General features: G+C 48.5%; 2 protein-coding genes across 3 annotated transcripts in view; one reads left to right on the plus strand and one right to left on the minus strand.

The window, feature by feature from the left end:
• Positions 1 to 3,100: 3,100 nt before the first annotated feature.
• LOC135910349 (acid-sensing ion channel 2-like) overlaps positions 3,101 to 18,490 on the plus strand; it is a 134,889-nt gene continuing 119,499 nt past the window's right edge. The window contains exon 1 of one of the 2 annotated variants that reach the window (XM_065442405.2): positions 3,101 to 3,333. The gene's annotated coding sequence lies outside the window, so the exon portion shown is untranslated. The remainder of the gene's footprint in view (positions 3,334 to 18,490) is intronic. The other variant, XM_070524237.1, reaches the window with a different exon arrangement.
• LOC135910308 (shematrin-like protein 2) lies at positions 14,873 to 16,975 on the minus strand. Its single transcript, XM_065442353.1, has 3 exons — positions 16,824 to 16,975; positions 15,903 to 16,344; positions 14,873 to 15,104 (listed from the first exon to the last, which is right to left on the minus strand). The coding sequence occupies exons 1-2, from the start codon at positions 16,833 to 16,835 to the stop codon at positions 15,952 to 15,954; spliced, it is 405 nt and encodes a 134-aa protein (XP_065298425.1). The 5' UTR covers positions 16,836 to 16,975; the 3' UTR covers positions 14,873 to 15,104; positions 15,903 to 15,951.

Below are 18,490 nucleotides of genomic sequence, written 5' to 3' on the forward strand. Positions count from 1 at the left end.
CGTGTTCAACTCGGGAGCGCAACGTATTTTACTTCGAACTCACTCGTTGCTCGTTAGACTCAGGGTGTGCGTGCGCGTTAAGATCGAGCAAATGCGGTATGCGCGCTCGGCCATGGGGCTTTCTCTTCGAAGATCGGCGCGGAAGCGGGCTTGCGTGCTCGCGGCGTCCGTGCTTGCTCCTCGAGCATCGATAGCATCTGGGTTAAATGTTTTATTTGACGTCGTCGTGCCAGCTGAGTCGGCACTGCCGCGGTGCCCCCCCCCCCCCCCGGCTGAACGCCCAGGAAATGAGGTAATGGTGCATGAAATGTCGGCGGACTCGAGCGTGCATTTTTTTCTTTTTGCTCCCCGTACGGGCGGGTTCCGACATTCCGTAATCGCCATGGGTTAACGCTATACGAGACGGGCGTAAGATTGGGTTTGTTGGTGAAACGTGCTTTTAAAAAAGTTTGAATACCAGAGCAAGTGTCGCTTGCGCTGTTATGCAAACTTTACTGCGAGGCACAGCAGAACAACCAACAGTGTGTCGGGCACTCCGAATTGGGAACGCTGCTTCAGGGGAAGACACCCCTCGTCACATCCATGAGCGGTGTAATGATAATGTGCATGTTTCAGCCTAGCTTGAAGCTCTAGGTGAAAGCGGTAAAAAAAAGTATTGGCAGATCTGCGCAAACATTTGGGAAAGACGTATGTCTCTTAAGGAAGCAATGAGCAAGAGGAGAACAAGGCTTCGACAAGTCGACTTGTCTTCTTCAAAGGCGACACAAGTCACACGCCTTGTCACACGCATATGTCGCCTTGAAAAAGACAAGTCAACATGTCGAAACGTTGGCTCCTGCTTTCACCGTGTTCTCGTTTTGCTCATCGCCTTGAATTTCCATCTCCCGCCTTCCCCGTGTTTTCTCTTAAGAAAGCAGGATTCTCTTTGTTATCGCATCTCCTTTCTCCGTGTTTTGGTTAGTTCCCAAAATATTTAACTACTAAAAAGCGGTCGCTAAAACGGCGACGACGGCGACTGCGAGTCACGGCTTGTATGCCTTCCTACTAAGCCGTGTACACGTGTTAGCACAAGGGTGACAACTACAGCCGAGCGCCGCACGAACCACAACTTTAAAGTGGGCCTCCGAAATCTCCGGCGTGTAGCGGCGCCGCTGTCGGGGATGTGTAGCCGCTGTAGGGGATGCGTAAAGCCCCTTAAACTTCGTAAAGTAGTGCCACGTTTTGAAGAACGCCGCCTCCTCCTCGCGCGCTCTGGCCGAAGCCGACGCCGCGTCGTTATTGGCCTAATAGCATCACGTGGGTTTTCGCGCCACGCATCAGCGCCATTTTTGCTCGATAAGCGTCTACGGAGTGGCGAGGAGCGCATGTTGGCGCCGTTACTACGCTAGAGCAGTGTAGGCGGCGCCACGGTCTAGGAGGGAGTGAAAGAGAGGAGATAAGAGGAGGAGTGATGGTAGAGGAGGAGAGTGTCGCTACATTACGAAGTTTAAGGGGCTTTAGCGGATGCGCGGAGGCGAGAGTCACCTGGTGGCACTGCAAGGAATCCAATGGCACACGCGACGAGCTCCAAGCGCTGTGATTGGTTGAGTTTTTGCACACGCACATGACAAATGCATTGCGGGGTAGCGGTATACAGCTTCGCTGTAAGATCATTTCCGCAGTTAAAAAAAGAAGGAACTGCCTTTACTGGATGATCCCTAATAAGGCGTGGCTGTAAAGTGGAGCTTGCCGCCACTAACTTTAAATAATCGGCTGTGCCAGCGCCTTACAATGAGCTTACCATTGGCTTCTAGTTCATCTACTAGGTAAACGCATATGATCATACTCACGCTATATAGGGGCAGGGAATGCGACTCCTTACGGCTGTCGCCGCGCTCCCCCGTAGTCTACGGCGCCGACCATGTTACGTACAGAGTCAGTAAAGTAATTATTTCGAGACATCCTAGCATAATATTCAAGCGCCTAGTGTCCGGTCCATCATGAGTGTTTTTATGGGTTTCGAGCCAGTTAAGCGCAATAGAGTGCTCTGTGCAGTCAGGCCTCCAGTGTGTCTTAGTATTCCTCTGTAACTTTGATCAAACGTTTTTTATGCCACTCCAAATCGCGCACAGTGCCGGCACTCCTGACGAAACACTTCTCGGATGACATGTGCCTTTTCATCTACTTCTGCACACTCGTGGCAACAAAAGCTAAATGTTGCGATGGAGCATCCGAAATTGTTGCATACTGTCACGCTTTCTCGACAAAAATGAGAATGAATTCATAAAGGTTTTATTTTATATTTACTGACAACCTGTCTTCATGATACCCATTTTTCATTGAAATAACAATTATATGCGCACTCCAGGCGCATTTCTGCCGTAGGCGTCGCCGTCGGCGTCGGTGTCGCCGTGATGTTCCGTATAAGCGAAAGCGTGTGAGGGTGAGCCGGCGAACGCGATTCAATCTCGCGTGCGCGAGCGAGGAACGCAGCCCGGATTCGTGCCCTCTCCTGTCGTGCGCCAGGTGGGGGGGGGGGTCAGGCGATGGAGGAGGGGCGTTCTTCCCCGGCGGCTGCTACAGTGCCTCGATGTCCTCCTCGCCCGTCGCTCCGTACGCTTCACTTCCCTCAACGTCTCGCAATACATTCTGGCAATATATCAGTCCCTCTAAGGAAGAGGACGACTGTCTGTCTGTCTGTCTGTCTGTCTGTCCGTCCGTCCGTCCGTCTGTCTGTCTGTCTGTCTGTCTGTCTGTCTGTCTGTCTGTCTGTCTGTCTGTCTGTCTGTCTGTCTGTCTGTCTGTCTGTCTGTCTCTGATATAACAACAGAGGCAGCATCACTCCTATATCGCCTCCTCCTTTGCACTTCAACAGCCGCCGGCGACAAGTCTCACGGGTCGTTATTGTTACATTGTGCTCAGCACGTGTCGCGTGAAACGAGGCGGAACTCGGAACGAAACGAGAGACTCGACGCGGGAACAAGGGCGACACGTCGCGTCAGTCACGGTTACTTACGGGCTAAAACGTGGCACAGCCTCCCGCTACGTGTAGAGCCCGCACATGCCGTAGTCCTTCACGCCGACTTCTCGGCCAAATGCGATCGCCGCCCTTCTGTGCGTCTTAGTATCGTCGGTCACAGCGGAACGCGGTCGGAGCGAAAGCAGCCCGCTCACCCATCTATCTTCGCCGCGCCACGACAGCTAGTATCGCTTAAGTTGTGCACTGACCGTGTAGCAAACGCTCCCGCCCTTTTGGCGACTACATTCCAGTTAGCCCAACGCGAAGGGGTTGCGATTTTACACTAGAGCAACCCGCGGCAAATGGAGCTGCGTTGCACTGGTTTCAAGTTACCGGTAAGCCTCTCTGTGTAACTCTCATTCGTTTTTTTGATAGATGTGGCTATCGTAGGACACTCGTTCAAATTCTGTAACATCCACCGCCACTCCCTTCTCTTACTGCGTCCTTGCGTACCACCACAGCCTTCGGTATGTACCCAGTTGCACTGCCTACGCGGGACGATCAGGACGTGTCAAGTATGGTAAATTTTGTTTTGACGAAGTAATCAACATTTGTCGAGTAAGCGATGTCTCAAGTTTGAGCCTGTTTCGACAAGGGGACTGCGTTGGGTCGTTGTATGCGCTGACTTCGATAGTGACATAGTCTTCGTCGGGCTATATCTATATATATCAACAAAACAACCTATTTCTGCGAGATACAATCCTCAAACAGAAGAGAATGTTCCTAATGTATTCTGGTTCGGTACCGAATCGCTGTATACGTCGCCGCGAGAGCTCGTGCTACCGCCAGAGTCTCGGTATCTGTTGAAATGAAGCCTGCGAGACTCTCTTCCACCTTTCACTGATCCCCAACGTCGGAGTGCTCGAACAATAGCCGTACTACTCAAGTAGACAATAAAGCCAGTACCCTGGGTTACTATAATGTGAAATGTTCCGCTTATGACAGTGCCGTGTTTGTTATACTTTCTGTGGCCCGTGTAGCCGCTGTAGTCGCTATCCGCAGCAATTAACGGGCTGTATCCCACGGGTAGACGCACCACAGGGCAGTCAGTACGCCCCAGCCGTCGACAATGGGTCTCATTCCACTTACACTGAAGATGACTTCCTACCAGACCACTTAGAGGGAGCCACATTCCGCGAAGTAGGTGGTCACAGTTTCTTGGGCGCGAGTAAAGCGACGTCAACCTTACGACGACGCTTGTGACCGCTGCAGAGAGAAGCCGGAGTTACACACGGCCAAAGTTGTCCGTGTGTGAGTGACGAGACGATAGGGGGGTTTCGTACGGGACGCGTGGCTCGCCCTGGCGGCCGCCGCCAGTACTTTTCTGCACCTTCTACCACTGGCGCAAATACAAGTCGTTTAAGTTTGCCGGAGGTCGCGGCAGATAAAAGTACAAGTGGATCGATGGTATGGGCGCTGTATTCTGGTAACGCCCCTATTCAAGCTGCGGTGGGTCCGGTTTCCTTGCAGCCATTTCCTCGGGCTAACAAAAATTACCAAAGACGCGCCGACGATAGTCTAGATATGCTACAGTGGCTTTGTTCGCCAAATAGAAATGCTCGGAGTAAATACATGGTGTAGTTCTCGTGAACAGGAGATGAGAATAGTAGTATGACTTCCGTAATTCACGCGTAGAGGAAAACAAGAAGCAATACACAAACTACGTAAAACGAGGAGCAACATATTGGGCTGGGTATGTAATAATAATAATAATAATAATAATGCTTTTATTTTCCATCCCAAGGATGTGGGAGGGGGAGAGAAAAAGCTACATATCCAGCTTGACGGGCTCTCGCCTCCCCGATACAATACATGATGTTTAGAAAAAAAAGGCAAACAGTACAGGCATATGAGTAGAGACAAGAAGGAATTATACAAATGACAATTTTTACAAAAATGTACAATTCCAAAAAACAAAGTGATGTGCATAATATCATGTCGTACATTTCAAACATAAAGTGCCGCCTTTTCACTTATAAGTGAAACAAAATGACGCAAATCTTTTGACCGGGTGCGTTGGAGATTTAAATTGTAATGTTGGAACAGGTTTAAGAGATGTGGAAGAGTGTTTCTGAGCATATGTTGTCCGTAACCTGTTCTGAATGAATGTATGTGCCAAATATCGGTGTTTCTGGTTGCGTAGGCGAAATTTCTTTTCTGCAGTAATGCCAGTTGTGCAATGAACGAGACGTTATTTTTGACCTCGGTAATGTATTTAGTGATTAGGCGGTATGCGTACGGATCATGAATCGGCATTATGTTGTCTTTCAAAAAGAGCGGTTTAGATGGGTGGTCATATGCTACATTGTATATTATTCTGAGCATTCGGGAATCAAAACGGCCTTACTGCAAAGAAAAAAAAAGAACAAGAAAGCAATACTTATACCCCATAACTTTTATAGTAAATAATCCCATAGGACATCTGGGAAGAGATATATATATATTTATATATATATATATCCTCCCGCGTGCATCACATAGAATTGTTCTATATGAGAGTCATGGGGCATATGAATTTGTTTGTTTGTTTGTTTGTTTGTTTGTTTGTTTGTTTGTTTGTTTGTTCGTTTGTTTGTTTGTTTGTTTGTTTGTTTGTTTGTTTGTTTGTTTGTTTGTTTGTTTGTTTGCATTGCCCCCGCATAAACGGGCCATCTTTACCTCTCCTCCGCCCGATGTTGCGTGTCAGACGTCAAGGGACAGGTGATTAGAACGCAGATCTTTTTTTTTTCTTCCTTTCCTTCTACGTGGTTTCCTTTTTATTTTTTTCGTGCTCGTATTTGCTTTCGCCTTCTGCATACCATGCTAGTCAGGTCCATAAGTCGCTTCCCCAGTCGTTCCTGCGCTTCGAGCAAAGGAGACACGCACTGCCCTTCCAGTGGACCAATTCGCGCACACCGCCCCAGCGTCCGGCGGCGGCGGCCAGGCCCCCGTCGAGGCTAATCGAACGCGGGCAAACCCCCGATTGGGATCGACGCGCGGTGCGGCGGTCGCACCCATGAAACATAGCGCGAGGCGGCGAGCAGCAAGCAGTCCGGCCGAGGACGAGCGAGCGCGGCCGCGCCGGCGTGCCAGCGCTGGAAGGCTGCCGGCCGCGGCGGTAACAGCAAGCCGCACGAACGACCCATACCGAGGGGCGCCTCGCTGGCGCCAAGGCCGCCCTAACGGAACGAGAACGCGTCCGTTTCGACGCGCCTATAGACCGCACAGGCGAGACCTATACACTCTTGTACAAAATTTACGCAGCATATACATAAAAGAAAATGTACAATTTTTTTTTACAAAATGTACAAGATATACACCCTTTGGGGTGTATATTTGCCACACAGCGATACACTCCAAAGAAAGGTTACGCCCCCATTTGGGGCGTACATCTGCCACACAACGATAATCGTCATCTCCCTTGCTTGCGTGTCCTTTCTTGAAAACGCCGCGCCCGCTACTTTCCTGTCGGCAATGATATGTCATGCTGATAACGCGCATACCGTTCCTTCCTGGGAAGTACCGGGCTCGCAGAGTTGAAGAAAGGAAATGTTGACACGACAGATGACCTTTATCGTTGTGTGGCAAGAGACGACTCAAAGGGTGTAAACTTCTTATAGTGTAGCTCTCTCTGCCCTCACTCTTAGACAAATTTACACCCTTTGGGGCGTATCTTGTCCCACAACAATAATCGTCATCCGTGCTGCCCGCGTTTCCTTTCTTTAACGCTGCGAGCCCGGCACTTTCCAGTCACGAACGGCATGCGCGTTATCAGCGTGACGCATCATTCTCGACAGGATAGTAGCGAGCGCCGAGTTTTCAGGAAAGCAAAGGCAAGCAAGCCAGATGACGATTATTGTTGTGGTACAAATATACACCCCAAAGGGTGCAACCGTTTTAAGAGTGTATATACACAATATACACCCTTTGGTGTGTATATTTGCCACACAGCGATACACTCCAAAGAAAGGTTACACCCCCATTTGGGGTGTATATCTGCCACACAACGATAATCGTCATCTGCCTTGCTTGCCTTTTCTTTCTTGATATCTAGGCGCTCGCTACTTTCCTGCCCAGAATGCATATGTCACGCTGATAACGCGCACGCCTCTTGTGACTTGCAAGTACCGGGCTTGCAGCGTTAAAGAGAAGAAATGCGTACAAGACAGATGACGATTATCGCTGTGCGGCAAAAGGGTGTAATTTTGCTTAAGAGTGTACGCGCCTGTGCCACGGATGGTTCTGCTCCGGAAGAAAGTATTCGTTTTCTCAAAACTTTCATCCCCCCCCCCCCCCCAAGGACGCGAACTTCCGCTGTTTGCTGACCAAGTCGATGATGAAAAAAGTGTGTCGGAGGGAGGGAGGAGTACACTCTAAGAACAGTTTACACCCTTTGGCTTGCCCCTTCTGCCACACAAAAATAATCGTCATCTGCCTTGATGCGTTTCCTTTCTTTATCGCTGCGAGCCCGGAACTTTCCAGTGACGAACGGCACGCGCGTTATCAGAGGAGACACTCCAAAAGGTGTAAACTGTTCTACGCTGATAACGCGCGTGCCGTTCGTTACTGGAAAGTTCCGGGCTCGCAGCGATAAAGAAAGGAAACGCATCAAGGCAGATGACGATTATTTTTGTGTGGCAGAAGGGGCAAGCCAAAGGGTGTAAACTGTTCTTAGAGTGTAAGCCGCGGTGAGCTCGCGCAAGCACGCGGAGGGGGCCTAAGCGGGTCAAAGACGTTCACACAAGCCGTATAAAGGAAGGAAATGGCTGATATCTAATACAGGTGGCACACCGCACCATTTGGTTTGTGAGACCAGTTGTAATAGAAATCTTGGATCGTATTTGATTAATCCCCAGGCGGGGACGGCCTTCAAAACGACTCTTGGTGGCTGAAATGCAAGTAGCGTTTCGACACAGCGACTTCCTCATCCGCGCCAGGCTTAAAACTTTGATTTACGCAAACAATGTAAAATACAATGTAAGGAAACTTAATATTTGTTTATCATATGCCACACTCGAAACGTCGCCCGGGTGTACATTTCGACATTGTCCTGCTGATTAATGGAAACAGAAAATATGGCTGTTTTTACGTATGTTATTGAAGAGCTTACTGCAATGAGAACAGCGCAACCTCACCATAGCAATACACAAAGAAAACGCAAATAAAGATGTTGCAGCAAGATTTTCTGATTCAAGTATAAATAGCAATACGTCAACCACCCATAAGAAAAAATAAATTACATAAGCCTTTGGCCAAACAGCTGGGAACAACAGGTTCCATAACGCTGTGGAGTTCAACTAAATAAATCTAGCCTACTTAGACATGCGGAGTCGTAGAGTGCTAAGGTCTGCTTATGCACGTATTTCTAACTCCACAACATGCACTACTGCGCCACAGATAGGAAGTTTCGTGCGCCGCAATGAAGATACAACCGACGCTTACATATCTAATCCACACTTTTCTTTCTGTAATATCGTAGCATATAAATTTATAATTGAAATTTTACATATCATTACCATGTCTTCATTTCAAATTCTTACTTTAAATTAATACATTTTTATACAATACCGCGCCCCACCACATAGCCAACCGCCCCAAAACCGTTTGCTTAATTCATATGCAGTTAGTTCCCCGTGTTGTGTGCGCGCATTTATTTGAGGAAAACGCAGGCGAACAAAAATAACGTGGTGGTTTTCATTGTGGGAGAACGCTGCTGTCTAGGTAACTGAGTTCGGAGCCGTAGGAATCGCTGAAATCCGCTACTTTCTTTAGTTGGCCTTAGCAGTGAGTGCAATGACATTGATTGATTGATTGATTGATTGATTGATTGATTGATTGATTGATTGATTGATTGATTGATTGATTGATTGATTGATTGATTGATTGATTGATTGATTGATTGATTGATTGATTGATTGATTGATTGTACGAACGATTGACGTGTGGAGGAAAGGTGGGTTAATGTTGGTTAATCTTCCCTATGTCGTGCAGTTGGGATACCAGTGTGACGTCACGGGTTTAGCGGTACCTTCGTGCGCTATTATCCGTTCCTTGTTGATGTCTGCAAATCTCGCGGAATAGAGTCCCTCCTTTTATTAGAAAGTAACGTCGTACTCCCTTAATTGACAAGTAGTTAACTAGCCCATAGCGTGGCGCAACCAGAACATACGACGTACCGGATAGCTGGTGCCGGTATTTCAAGTTGGCATAGCCACCCCCTCTTTCTTTCTTTCTTTTTTGCGTTCTTTCCGACTTACTAGGCGTGCTCTCCCTATAAGACTAACCTATTCGCAATTGCCGATTTGAAATGAACTGGTCCATGTGTCAAGATAGTGCTTCTCCTTATTGTGCTTCAAGTGTCACCTGCATGCAGAAAACAGCGAACTACCCCGCCAAGAGCAGAAATGAGCAGTTATAAGTGTACTGTGCAGCAATCTAAGCGCACAAGGCACTTTTAAAATAGCTCGAATTCGAAGTGTGGTATTCGGTGCGTTAGAGTGTCATTAGACTACGCAACCGAACTAAAATTACAAATCCTACCGGAGCAGTTTGACGCGTCGTCTTTCTCTGAGCCTCGGCAGAAGCACTGCACTGGCCTTAAAGGTTGATCTTTGTCTTTATATATGAAAGAAAAAGACAAGGTTCTTTTAAGATCTCTCTTATGAGGTGAACGGAGAAAGCTTACATTTCCTCCTCTTATCAACCGCCTCTTTCTCCTTGCCTCTTCTTTTTCTCTTCTTTCATTTAGTCATTACTACTCACTACTAAGCAGTTTTAGTCATTTCTAATCAATTGTATTCGTTGCAAGTCGTCGTTAGACATATTGGTCATCTCGTAGTCATTAGTACTCATTACAAGTCATTTCAGTGATTATTAGTCAATACTGGTCATTACTAAGGTATAAACTTTTTTAAAACAGGGTTGAAGTACCTCAGACAGGCTGGCCAACGTTTCGATAGGTGGACCTATCTTCGTCAAAGGCGGCCTCGTCATCCTCGGCGTGTTAGTTTTAAAGGGTTAGTGCAGTGACGTCACGTGCGGGTGTTGTCGCTGGCGGCTGGTTTTAAAGAGAGAGATTACAAGAGGGAACAGGCGTTGTCGTCCCACGTCTGTGAGCCTCATTCTCAAGACGAAGGGACAAGAGCGTGAGAGTGGGCACGCGGGGAGGAAAGAAAAGAAATAGAAGCAGAAAAAAGGGGGGGAAAAAGGAAAAAAAAAGCAGGGGGGAGCCAGGGCCGTACCAAGAAACAACAAAGGGGGGGGGGGTGAAAGAAAAAGAAAGAGAAAAATGAAATCTTTAAGAAATACGGGGGCTTGGGAGCGTGTTGGGGATGCGAAAGGTTAGGAGGTATTCAGGGGAGTCGTTGGCGGCATGTTTTTGAGGCATTAGAACGGCCGGTCAAGCAATAGGTCGAGTAATTTTGAAATAGTTAAGGTGGCGACGAGGAGTCTGCGGTGCATTGTGTGGGGTGACAGAAGTATTTTAGCCATTCCTAATCAATTGTGGTCATTACAGGCCGTCGTTAGACATATTGGTCATTTCGGAGTCATTAGTATAGTCATTACAAGTCATTAGTAGTCATTATTAGTCACTGCTAGTCATTATTAACCTCTACCAGTCTTTATTATAACGTTACCGTTCACTAACTGTCACTATCAATCGCTTTTCATTCTTTAATTTGTCTTTAATCTTTCTTCATATGGCGTGATGACGCTTTGGCGGACACTCCGGCGGTCAGGTCCGCTGACACAAAGTTCACCATGAGCGTAGAAAGGCTTTCGCCTTAAAAACGAAGAAAGGATTAGTATACGGAGATGAAAAGGCCCGTTTGTCGCCTCTACTGAAGTATACCACCAGAACAGTGCCTGCGCCTCGGCCGTATCCATACTGAAGGGCGTCCCGGCCATCAGGGTTACCGCTCCCAAACGAACGAACGAAGCTCTGAGGACCTGTCTTAAACACCGCAATGTCCCAGTGCACGTGAAAAGCACGCGATGACGCATATGCATGCGAGACAAAAGACAGCTACAGAGAAAACGAGGTCAACCGCACGTCACGACAGTGTTTCGCAAGATCTCCGGTTTCCGCATTGCCCTAACGCCCTGCAGCCACCGGTTGGCGATGTGTCACGTGTGCAGCTGGCGCTGATTAATTACCCCCCAGGGAAACGGGAGTCGCGATCGGCATCGGGCCGCTCCCAGGTGTGCTACAGATCGGCAAGGTCGCGACATGTCCCGTTCGGCGGATACGTCGAGGGTAAAACTAACGACTTGGCAAGGCCACTGCGAGCTGCACGGTTTAAGCTTGTGGCGGTCAGCCTGCGACGTACAGCCGGGAGCAAAAGTGTACGGACCAGGGGTTGCGCGATAAAGCCGTTTATTTTCCTCCTCTGACTGTGAACGCAACTTGAGATTGAAGACTGCAGTCCAAACTTGGCATTGCGAACTTTTCATAATGCTCGTTAATTCCAGTTTATGTTTGTGAATTACGAAGAAATTCAGTTTCTTCGGCGACCCTGTAGTCGGTATAGTTCTTTTTGCTCACGGGTGTACGTATACCTGCCTGCTGCGCCTTCTCTAATCGCGCCCTCCTTACTTTCTCAGAACGAAACCGAGGAACTGGGGTGAGGGCCAGCAGATAAGACAGCAGCAGTTCCTCTTGTTCCATCAATCGTTTGAGCTTGAGGAACGGTTCGAGTAATGCTGTTGTACGCGAAACCGAGGAACTGGCGAACGGGCCAGAATATAGCAGTTTGCAGTTTCTTTTCCCCGACGACTGGTTTGAGCACTGTGCAGCAATACAGAAGAATACGTTCTTGGCCAAGGATTGAAGCCGGCAACCATGCAGGCTGCACACACTTGTAAAAATGGCACTTGTATGAATTTCCTTGTCACGGAAACCGTTACTTCCGGGATCAAAGCCGGGAAGTGGGCTGTATTTTGTGACGTTGCGTTTCGTTTTCCGCTCTTTTTCATCCCTCGTCAGTCGCTAGGACGTCAGTGCTGTCGCCAAGACCAGCGACTCGCTGCGAAACCAGATAAATAAGAACGAAAAATGAAAGAGAGCGTTACAAAATGCAGGCTTCGTGGGGCCGTGTTTTATAACGATTCATTTCATTCTTTTTTATGTTTTCACCCTTCCTCCTTATAGCTCGGCCACCTCTGCGCCGCGGTTATATCGCTGAGATCGGTTACATCACGAGACCGATGATAAAAAGAGAATAGACAATGCAGTGACTCGTTACGAGTTGGTTGCCTTATGGCCCACGCTTTAAAACGATCCATTTTAGTTTTCAATCCCAACAACAGCGAGAGCATGGTGCCGTCCACGAACCAACAACAAAGGATAGAAAAAGAAAACATGAAATTGATCGTTACAAAACACGGTACCGGAGCTACCGCACCTGCGTTCTCTGGTGGGCTCCGCCAAAAAGACTGATCAAACGCAACGCTGCTTTGCATTCAGTGATATGACGAGTGCCCTCGTGTAGCTACCATGACTTGGCAGGTGGACAATATGCTATATTAAGCTATTAAGCTATATATGCTATATTATGCTATTAAGGACAATATGCTATATTAAGGAAAGGCATAGCCGGGTCCCCAACTGTCTGGCGACGAATTTCGGCACGAAGCAAATTGAGACGGGTGCGACGCAGATCCCGGGAATGTGTAACACTTTGTTATTAGAATTCTTGGAAGCGTGAAAAACCCAGCTCGCTTTAGTTTGGCAGCGATAATCGTCAGTATACTGCCAGAACGGCGATTGGCTATTCAGAGGGTGCCGTTTGCCTGACACTCACGGCGATTACGAAACGCTCGAAGTAGACATCCGCTGTTTCATCAAAAGTTCAGTATAATGAAAAGAAACCTTCAACCCTGCTTGCCTCTCAACGAATTCCGCGAATGAGACAATGTACACGCGCCAACAGATATATATAAAAGGGCAGGCAGCCTCATCATCGGAAGCATGTAAAAATTGTCAGTTTCGCCCCAAGGACGACGCACTGACAGCGATATCAATATTTATTGTTGCGTTTGAACGCTGTTTTAGCTATACGCGGATGCGACATACGTGGTAGCAGCAATATTTCTGGCTCCCTTAAATACTTTAACACACCGTGTAAGGCCTGTAATGGCATCGCACCAGTGCTACTGCGCTGACTGTAAAGAGCGGCGACAGTGAAATTTCACCACTTGGAGTTTGTGAGCACTAGGATTGCTTCCCAATTTTATTAGTCTGAGAAACTTTAAGATAAAAGGCATGTGCTTTAAATCAAATTGTCTAGTACTTTTGTTTGAGCGCTGCAATTCTCAACAAATTCTGAGGAATAATTCGGTCAAGCACTAAAGACCTGATATGAGCAACTTTGGCTGTTGAATAGTATAGCATCTACCTGGCATAGGCGATGTAGATGAACACACAGCATTCATATGCTTAATGCAAAGCGTCAATGTGGCGGCAAAAAAGTGCCTAGAGTGTCCACATAGCTGCTGCCGCAATAATAATGCTATCGTTATGGTTCGGGTTAAAATGGCCCAGGACATTTGACTCCCTGTGCGAGCAATAAACAGGTAGAGAGAGAACAACCAGATAATTCGAAGAACTGACTGTAAATTCCCAGATACACTGCTTTCTTTTGAGCACGATCCTGTGCAATGTTAAAAAAGCTTTATCGGGCTCTCTGATGTGGCTTCAGCTGCCTAAAAACTAAAGCATCAGTAAAACACAACTGTGTCGTTTCTATATTAACCTGCCGCAGTGGATCAGTAGCTACCGCGGCCTTCTTTTGATCACGAGTGCACGGGCTCATTCCCCAGCTACCGCGGCCACATTCGAAAAGGGAAGGTTTACAAGAACTCTCGTGAACCGCTCTTTGTGTGCACCGTTGAAGTTCCTGATAGGCGATCAAATATATTCCGAAGCGCTGCTCTACGGCGTCTCTAATAGCCTCTGCGTTGACTTTAGGACTTCAACCCCCATCAGTCACGTGATCTCTTAAGGTGCAGCTAATTCCGTTACTGCGAGGCACCAGAAAGGGTCATAGTCACTCTTCGTCAAATTTAGCTTCACTCTCAACATTTGGTGAACGAATCTTTTGGTGCACGTTGAAATTCCTGATAGGCGATCAAATATATTCCGAAGCGCTGCTCTACGGCGTCTCTAAATAGCCTCTGCGTTGACTTTCGGACTTCAACCCCCATCAGTCACGTGATCACTTAAGGTGCAGCTAATTCCGTCACTGCGAGGCACCAGGAAGGGTCATAGTCACTCTTCGTCAAATTTAGCTTCACTCTCACCATTTGGTGAACCAATCTTTGCGTGCCCATTGAAATTCCTGATAGGCCATCAAATATGTTCCGAAGCACTCTTCTACGGCGTCTCTAATAGTCCCTGCGTTGACTTTCGGACTTCACCCCTCATCAGTCACGTTATCACTTCATGTGCAGCTAATTCCGTTACTGAGAGGCACCAGAAAGGGCCATAGTTGCTCTTCGTCAAATTTTTCTTCACTCTCAAGATTTGGTGAACCAATCTTTTGGTGCACGTTGAAGTTCCTGATAGGCGATCAAATATATTCCGAAGCGCTGCTCTACGGCGTCCCTAATATTCCCTGCGTTGACTTTCCAATCTTTTGGTGCACGTTGAAGTTCCTGATAGGCGATCAAATATATTCCGAAGCGCTGCTCTACGGCGTCCCTAATATTCCCTGCGTTGACTTTCGGACTTCAACCCCCATCAGTCACGTGATCACTTAAGGTGCAGCTGATTCCGTTATTGCGAGGCACCAGGAAAGGTCATAGTCACTCTTCGTCAAATTTCGCTTCACTCTCAACATTCGGGAGTACGCTCTCCAGACCGTGCATGTAACGAAAAAGACAAGGCAACTGCGATTCTCAATAAATATCGTCTTGTTTTATTCTCTTCCGACAGTTCATCGACCAGTGAGAAGCGACGAACAGCCTAAACACTCCAGCTGGTGGAAACAACGCTCTCCCTAGTCTGTACAAGCTGCGCCGCGCCTTCCGGACATTTCGTACAGCCCGCAGCATCGTCGTCTTTCAGACGAATGCCTCGAGGCCCCGCGTAGTGGCCAGTCCTGGCTGAGGGTTGAACAGTCCGAACCTGCGTGGTGGTAAAGGAGAACGTCAGCAAATCTATGCTCTCCCACGTCCTGTGCCCCTCTGAGCAAAGAATTGAGTCGACGTCGGCGCAGCCATCGACACACTTTCGTCGTGCTTTTCCCCTGGTCTCGGAACCGCTGCCGCCGTGACAACTCCCAAAATATCGTGGGAAATGATTCGTTAGAGTTGGATAACTTTTGCCTGTACGGACCTGTATAGGTTCTCTGTTCTGATTATTACGTTGCTTTGACTGTCTCTCCGTCTATTGTTCTTGGACACTGTCTTTTTTGGGACATCTATATTCATCGCTCCTATCTAGCGTTTCATTTCTTTTTTCTGCGAATTTGGCCTTTCTGTGTAGACACTCCTAGGTATCTATTGCTTAGGTAAATTGGTACGATATCAAGTGCCTGTACGGACATGTGCTAAACTGTAACTCTCAGTGCAGTCTTTCAAGATATGTTGTTTCACGCTTCAGTATTCATGATTCCTTAACGTACGAAGTTCATTTTGCGTTGATATGAATACAGCCGTGAAGAAACAAACCATGCTAGCAAGGAGACCTGGTGTAACCTACATGCGCTGATATAAGAAGGTACTTTCGTCGAACTTCTTTTGGCCAAACGCTCACTCGAAAGCTGGACAAGTAATTTCCGGTTGGCATATTATAACTTAACATGTTATATTGTCGTAAGACATTCGATTGGTCTGGCGTTACTCTGAGACTTTTTTCTCGGTGCGTACCAGTCTGCACTTGGGAGTGTATTCAATGAGTAGGTAGGTATGGCTGAAGACTCACTGATGTACTGATGCCTTGAGGCGGCAACACAGGTGCTCACAGTCTGCGCTTAGTGGTAGCCGTAGCCGTGGCCATAGCCATGACCGTAGCCGTGACCGACGGCGACGGCAACGGGGGCGATGGCGACGCCGTAGCCATGACCGTATCCACCGTGACCGTAGCCGTGGCCGTATCCGTGGCCGTATCCGTATCCGCGGGCAGAGAGGGTCACGCCGTGGTTGATGTGGCTGCCGTAGGAGGAGGTCTTGTAGTTGGAGACCTTCACAACAGCGGGGGCGACAGCGTAGTGGCCGTGGCCGTAGCCGAGACCGTAGCCGTGGCCGACACCATAGGCGAGTCCGAGACCGTAACCGTGGCCGTGGCCGTAGCCGTGACCGTAGCCGTAGCCACCAAGGAAGCCAGCGTTAGCGGCAGCAACAAAGCCCAGAAGGGCGACGACGAACTGCAAAAGAGGGAACGAAGGCTTACAAAACTGAACAATAATTAGCGGACTCCTTTTGACAATCTACGGTGCGGCATCTGACGATAGCTTTGATAAGCGCAAGTAAATTTGACCGGGTATTAACACTTCGACTAACACACCCGTCCTATCTCCTCCGAATTCATAAGATACCTGCTTCATTGCCGAAGCAGCTTCGATGTAAAGCGAGTACTTAAGCTTCTGCTCCCAAACGATTAGGCAGTGTTTATCGTCTGAACTGCCACAAGCCTAAGTGCACAAGCCTAAACTGCACAAGCCTAAAACTGCATAAACGCTCATACTGCGGCGGACTTTAAGCCAGGCGTAGTAATGACAAGCTATCGGCTTGCTGAAATACACCGAGTTCTACATCTGGCGCTCCGGCAACGTTCAACAACTCGCTCCTTACAGCTTCGTCCGCAAAAGGGAATCAGAGACCTGCACTAAAAGCGCACACTTACGAGAGCGTTCATGATGAAACTGGTGTTTGGCTGTCTCGCTACGGAAACTGTGACTCTCTTTCGGCATGAACCCCTGCTTATATAGGGTACCTGCGCATTTGCGCGTGCAACAAAATATGTTCCCCAGTGGTCCAAAAGACCAGAAGAGAGAGAGAGAGCTCAAGATGACAAAATAATAGGCAAGGCGTGGTGGTGTGCACCGATGGCAGCATATCGGTCAGCCATCAGGGCTTTCAATCCCAAAGACAGCCAGTGCTTGTTTCGGCTTACGGGGCCTACAAGAGCCTGTTATTCATTTTTTTCTGTTTCTTCCTACATTGGCCGGCTAATTGGTCCACAACACCCTGCCTTTTGTCTCTCCTCGATGCCGATCGGGCGTCGAGGGCGGCCGAGAGCGAGGAATTTTTTGGCCACGCGCGAGATTTGCGCCCAACTGTGTGGTGTCTGTGCGCGTTTGTGCGCGAACTGTCCAATGAACGCGGCGGAAGAATGCTCGCTCCGAGGCATTTTTCCGCTGACAAAACACACACACAACGGCCACAGGAACGTGCTTCAGGGCCCACGGGCGGGCAGGCCAAATAACGCTGTGCCACCTTGGGCGTGCCCCCAATCTCCGCGGGCTATGACAGACGCCCGAGCGGGTTCCTTTCTGATCGCGCCGCCTGACGCCCTGCTCGAGGTGATCGGGGTAAACAACGGAAGGCTGCTTGTTCATTTCTGACGCCTCGACAACGGCGCTCAGAAGAATGAGAAAGCCTTAGTAACAGTTTTGCTGCATGCATCTCGAGAGAGAGAAAATAATGCAGAGAAAGGCAGGGAGGTTAACCAGAGGTAGTTCCGGTTGGCTACCCTGCGCAGGGGAAGGGTGAAGAGGGATAAAAAGAGAAACAGAGTAGAAGGGGGAGATAGAAAGGGAGACAAGCACGAACAAAGCGCGTACACTACCGAGCGGTAGGGGGCGGCATTCTTAGAGTCTGTCGTGAAGCCCCGTAGACCGCAAGAACCTTACTAGCGCGTGTAAGGCCTTCAACGCGGATGTCCGTTCGGAGCATTGGCCTAAAGCTTTTAGTTCTGAAAGTGGACGATTGTCCAACTGGTCCAGTACACTGCACATCACTTGTCTCTCAGCACTGTATCGCGGGCAGACACAGATAATGTGTGCGAGCGTCTCGTCGATGTTACATGTGTCGCACGTGGGGCTGTTGGCCATTCCTATGAGGAAAGCATAGGCGTTTGTAAAGGCAACGCCTAGCCACAGACGGTAGAGCATGGTCTGTTCACGTCGTGGTAATCCAGGCGGGAGATGCATCCGTATGTCCGGAGACAATGAACGCAACCGACACATGCATCTCGAGAATGCAGATTCACGCAACGAGGTTCGCTGCGCGCGGAGTCGTGATCGCGGAGAAAGGCGGTTTGATACGGCTCAACAACAAAACCATCTCATTCCACCGCTACTCTAATAATCCTGCAGGTAGACATCATTGTTTCAAATAGGTGCCTTTCATTCTTCGTCATGTATGCGCACGCCGTATTGGCGCAGTGGGAAAGGCGTCATGCTACTGTGCACGATGTGGCAGGTTCGACTCCCGGCCTGATTTCGATCATGCGGAAAGTAAAAGAGAAACGCTCGTTTACTCGAGTTTCGATGCGCGTGAAATCATCTC

Source organism: Dermacentor albipictus, chromosome 8, assembly GCF_038994185.2.
Source record: "Dermacentor albipictus isolate Rhodes 1998 colony chromosome 8, USDA_Dalb.pri_finalv2, whole genome shotgun sequence".
In the NCBI taxonomy this organism is placed as follows: Eukaryota; Metazoa; Arthropoda; class Arachnida; order Ixodida; family Ixodidae; genus Dermacentor; species Dermacentor albipictus.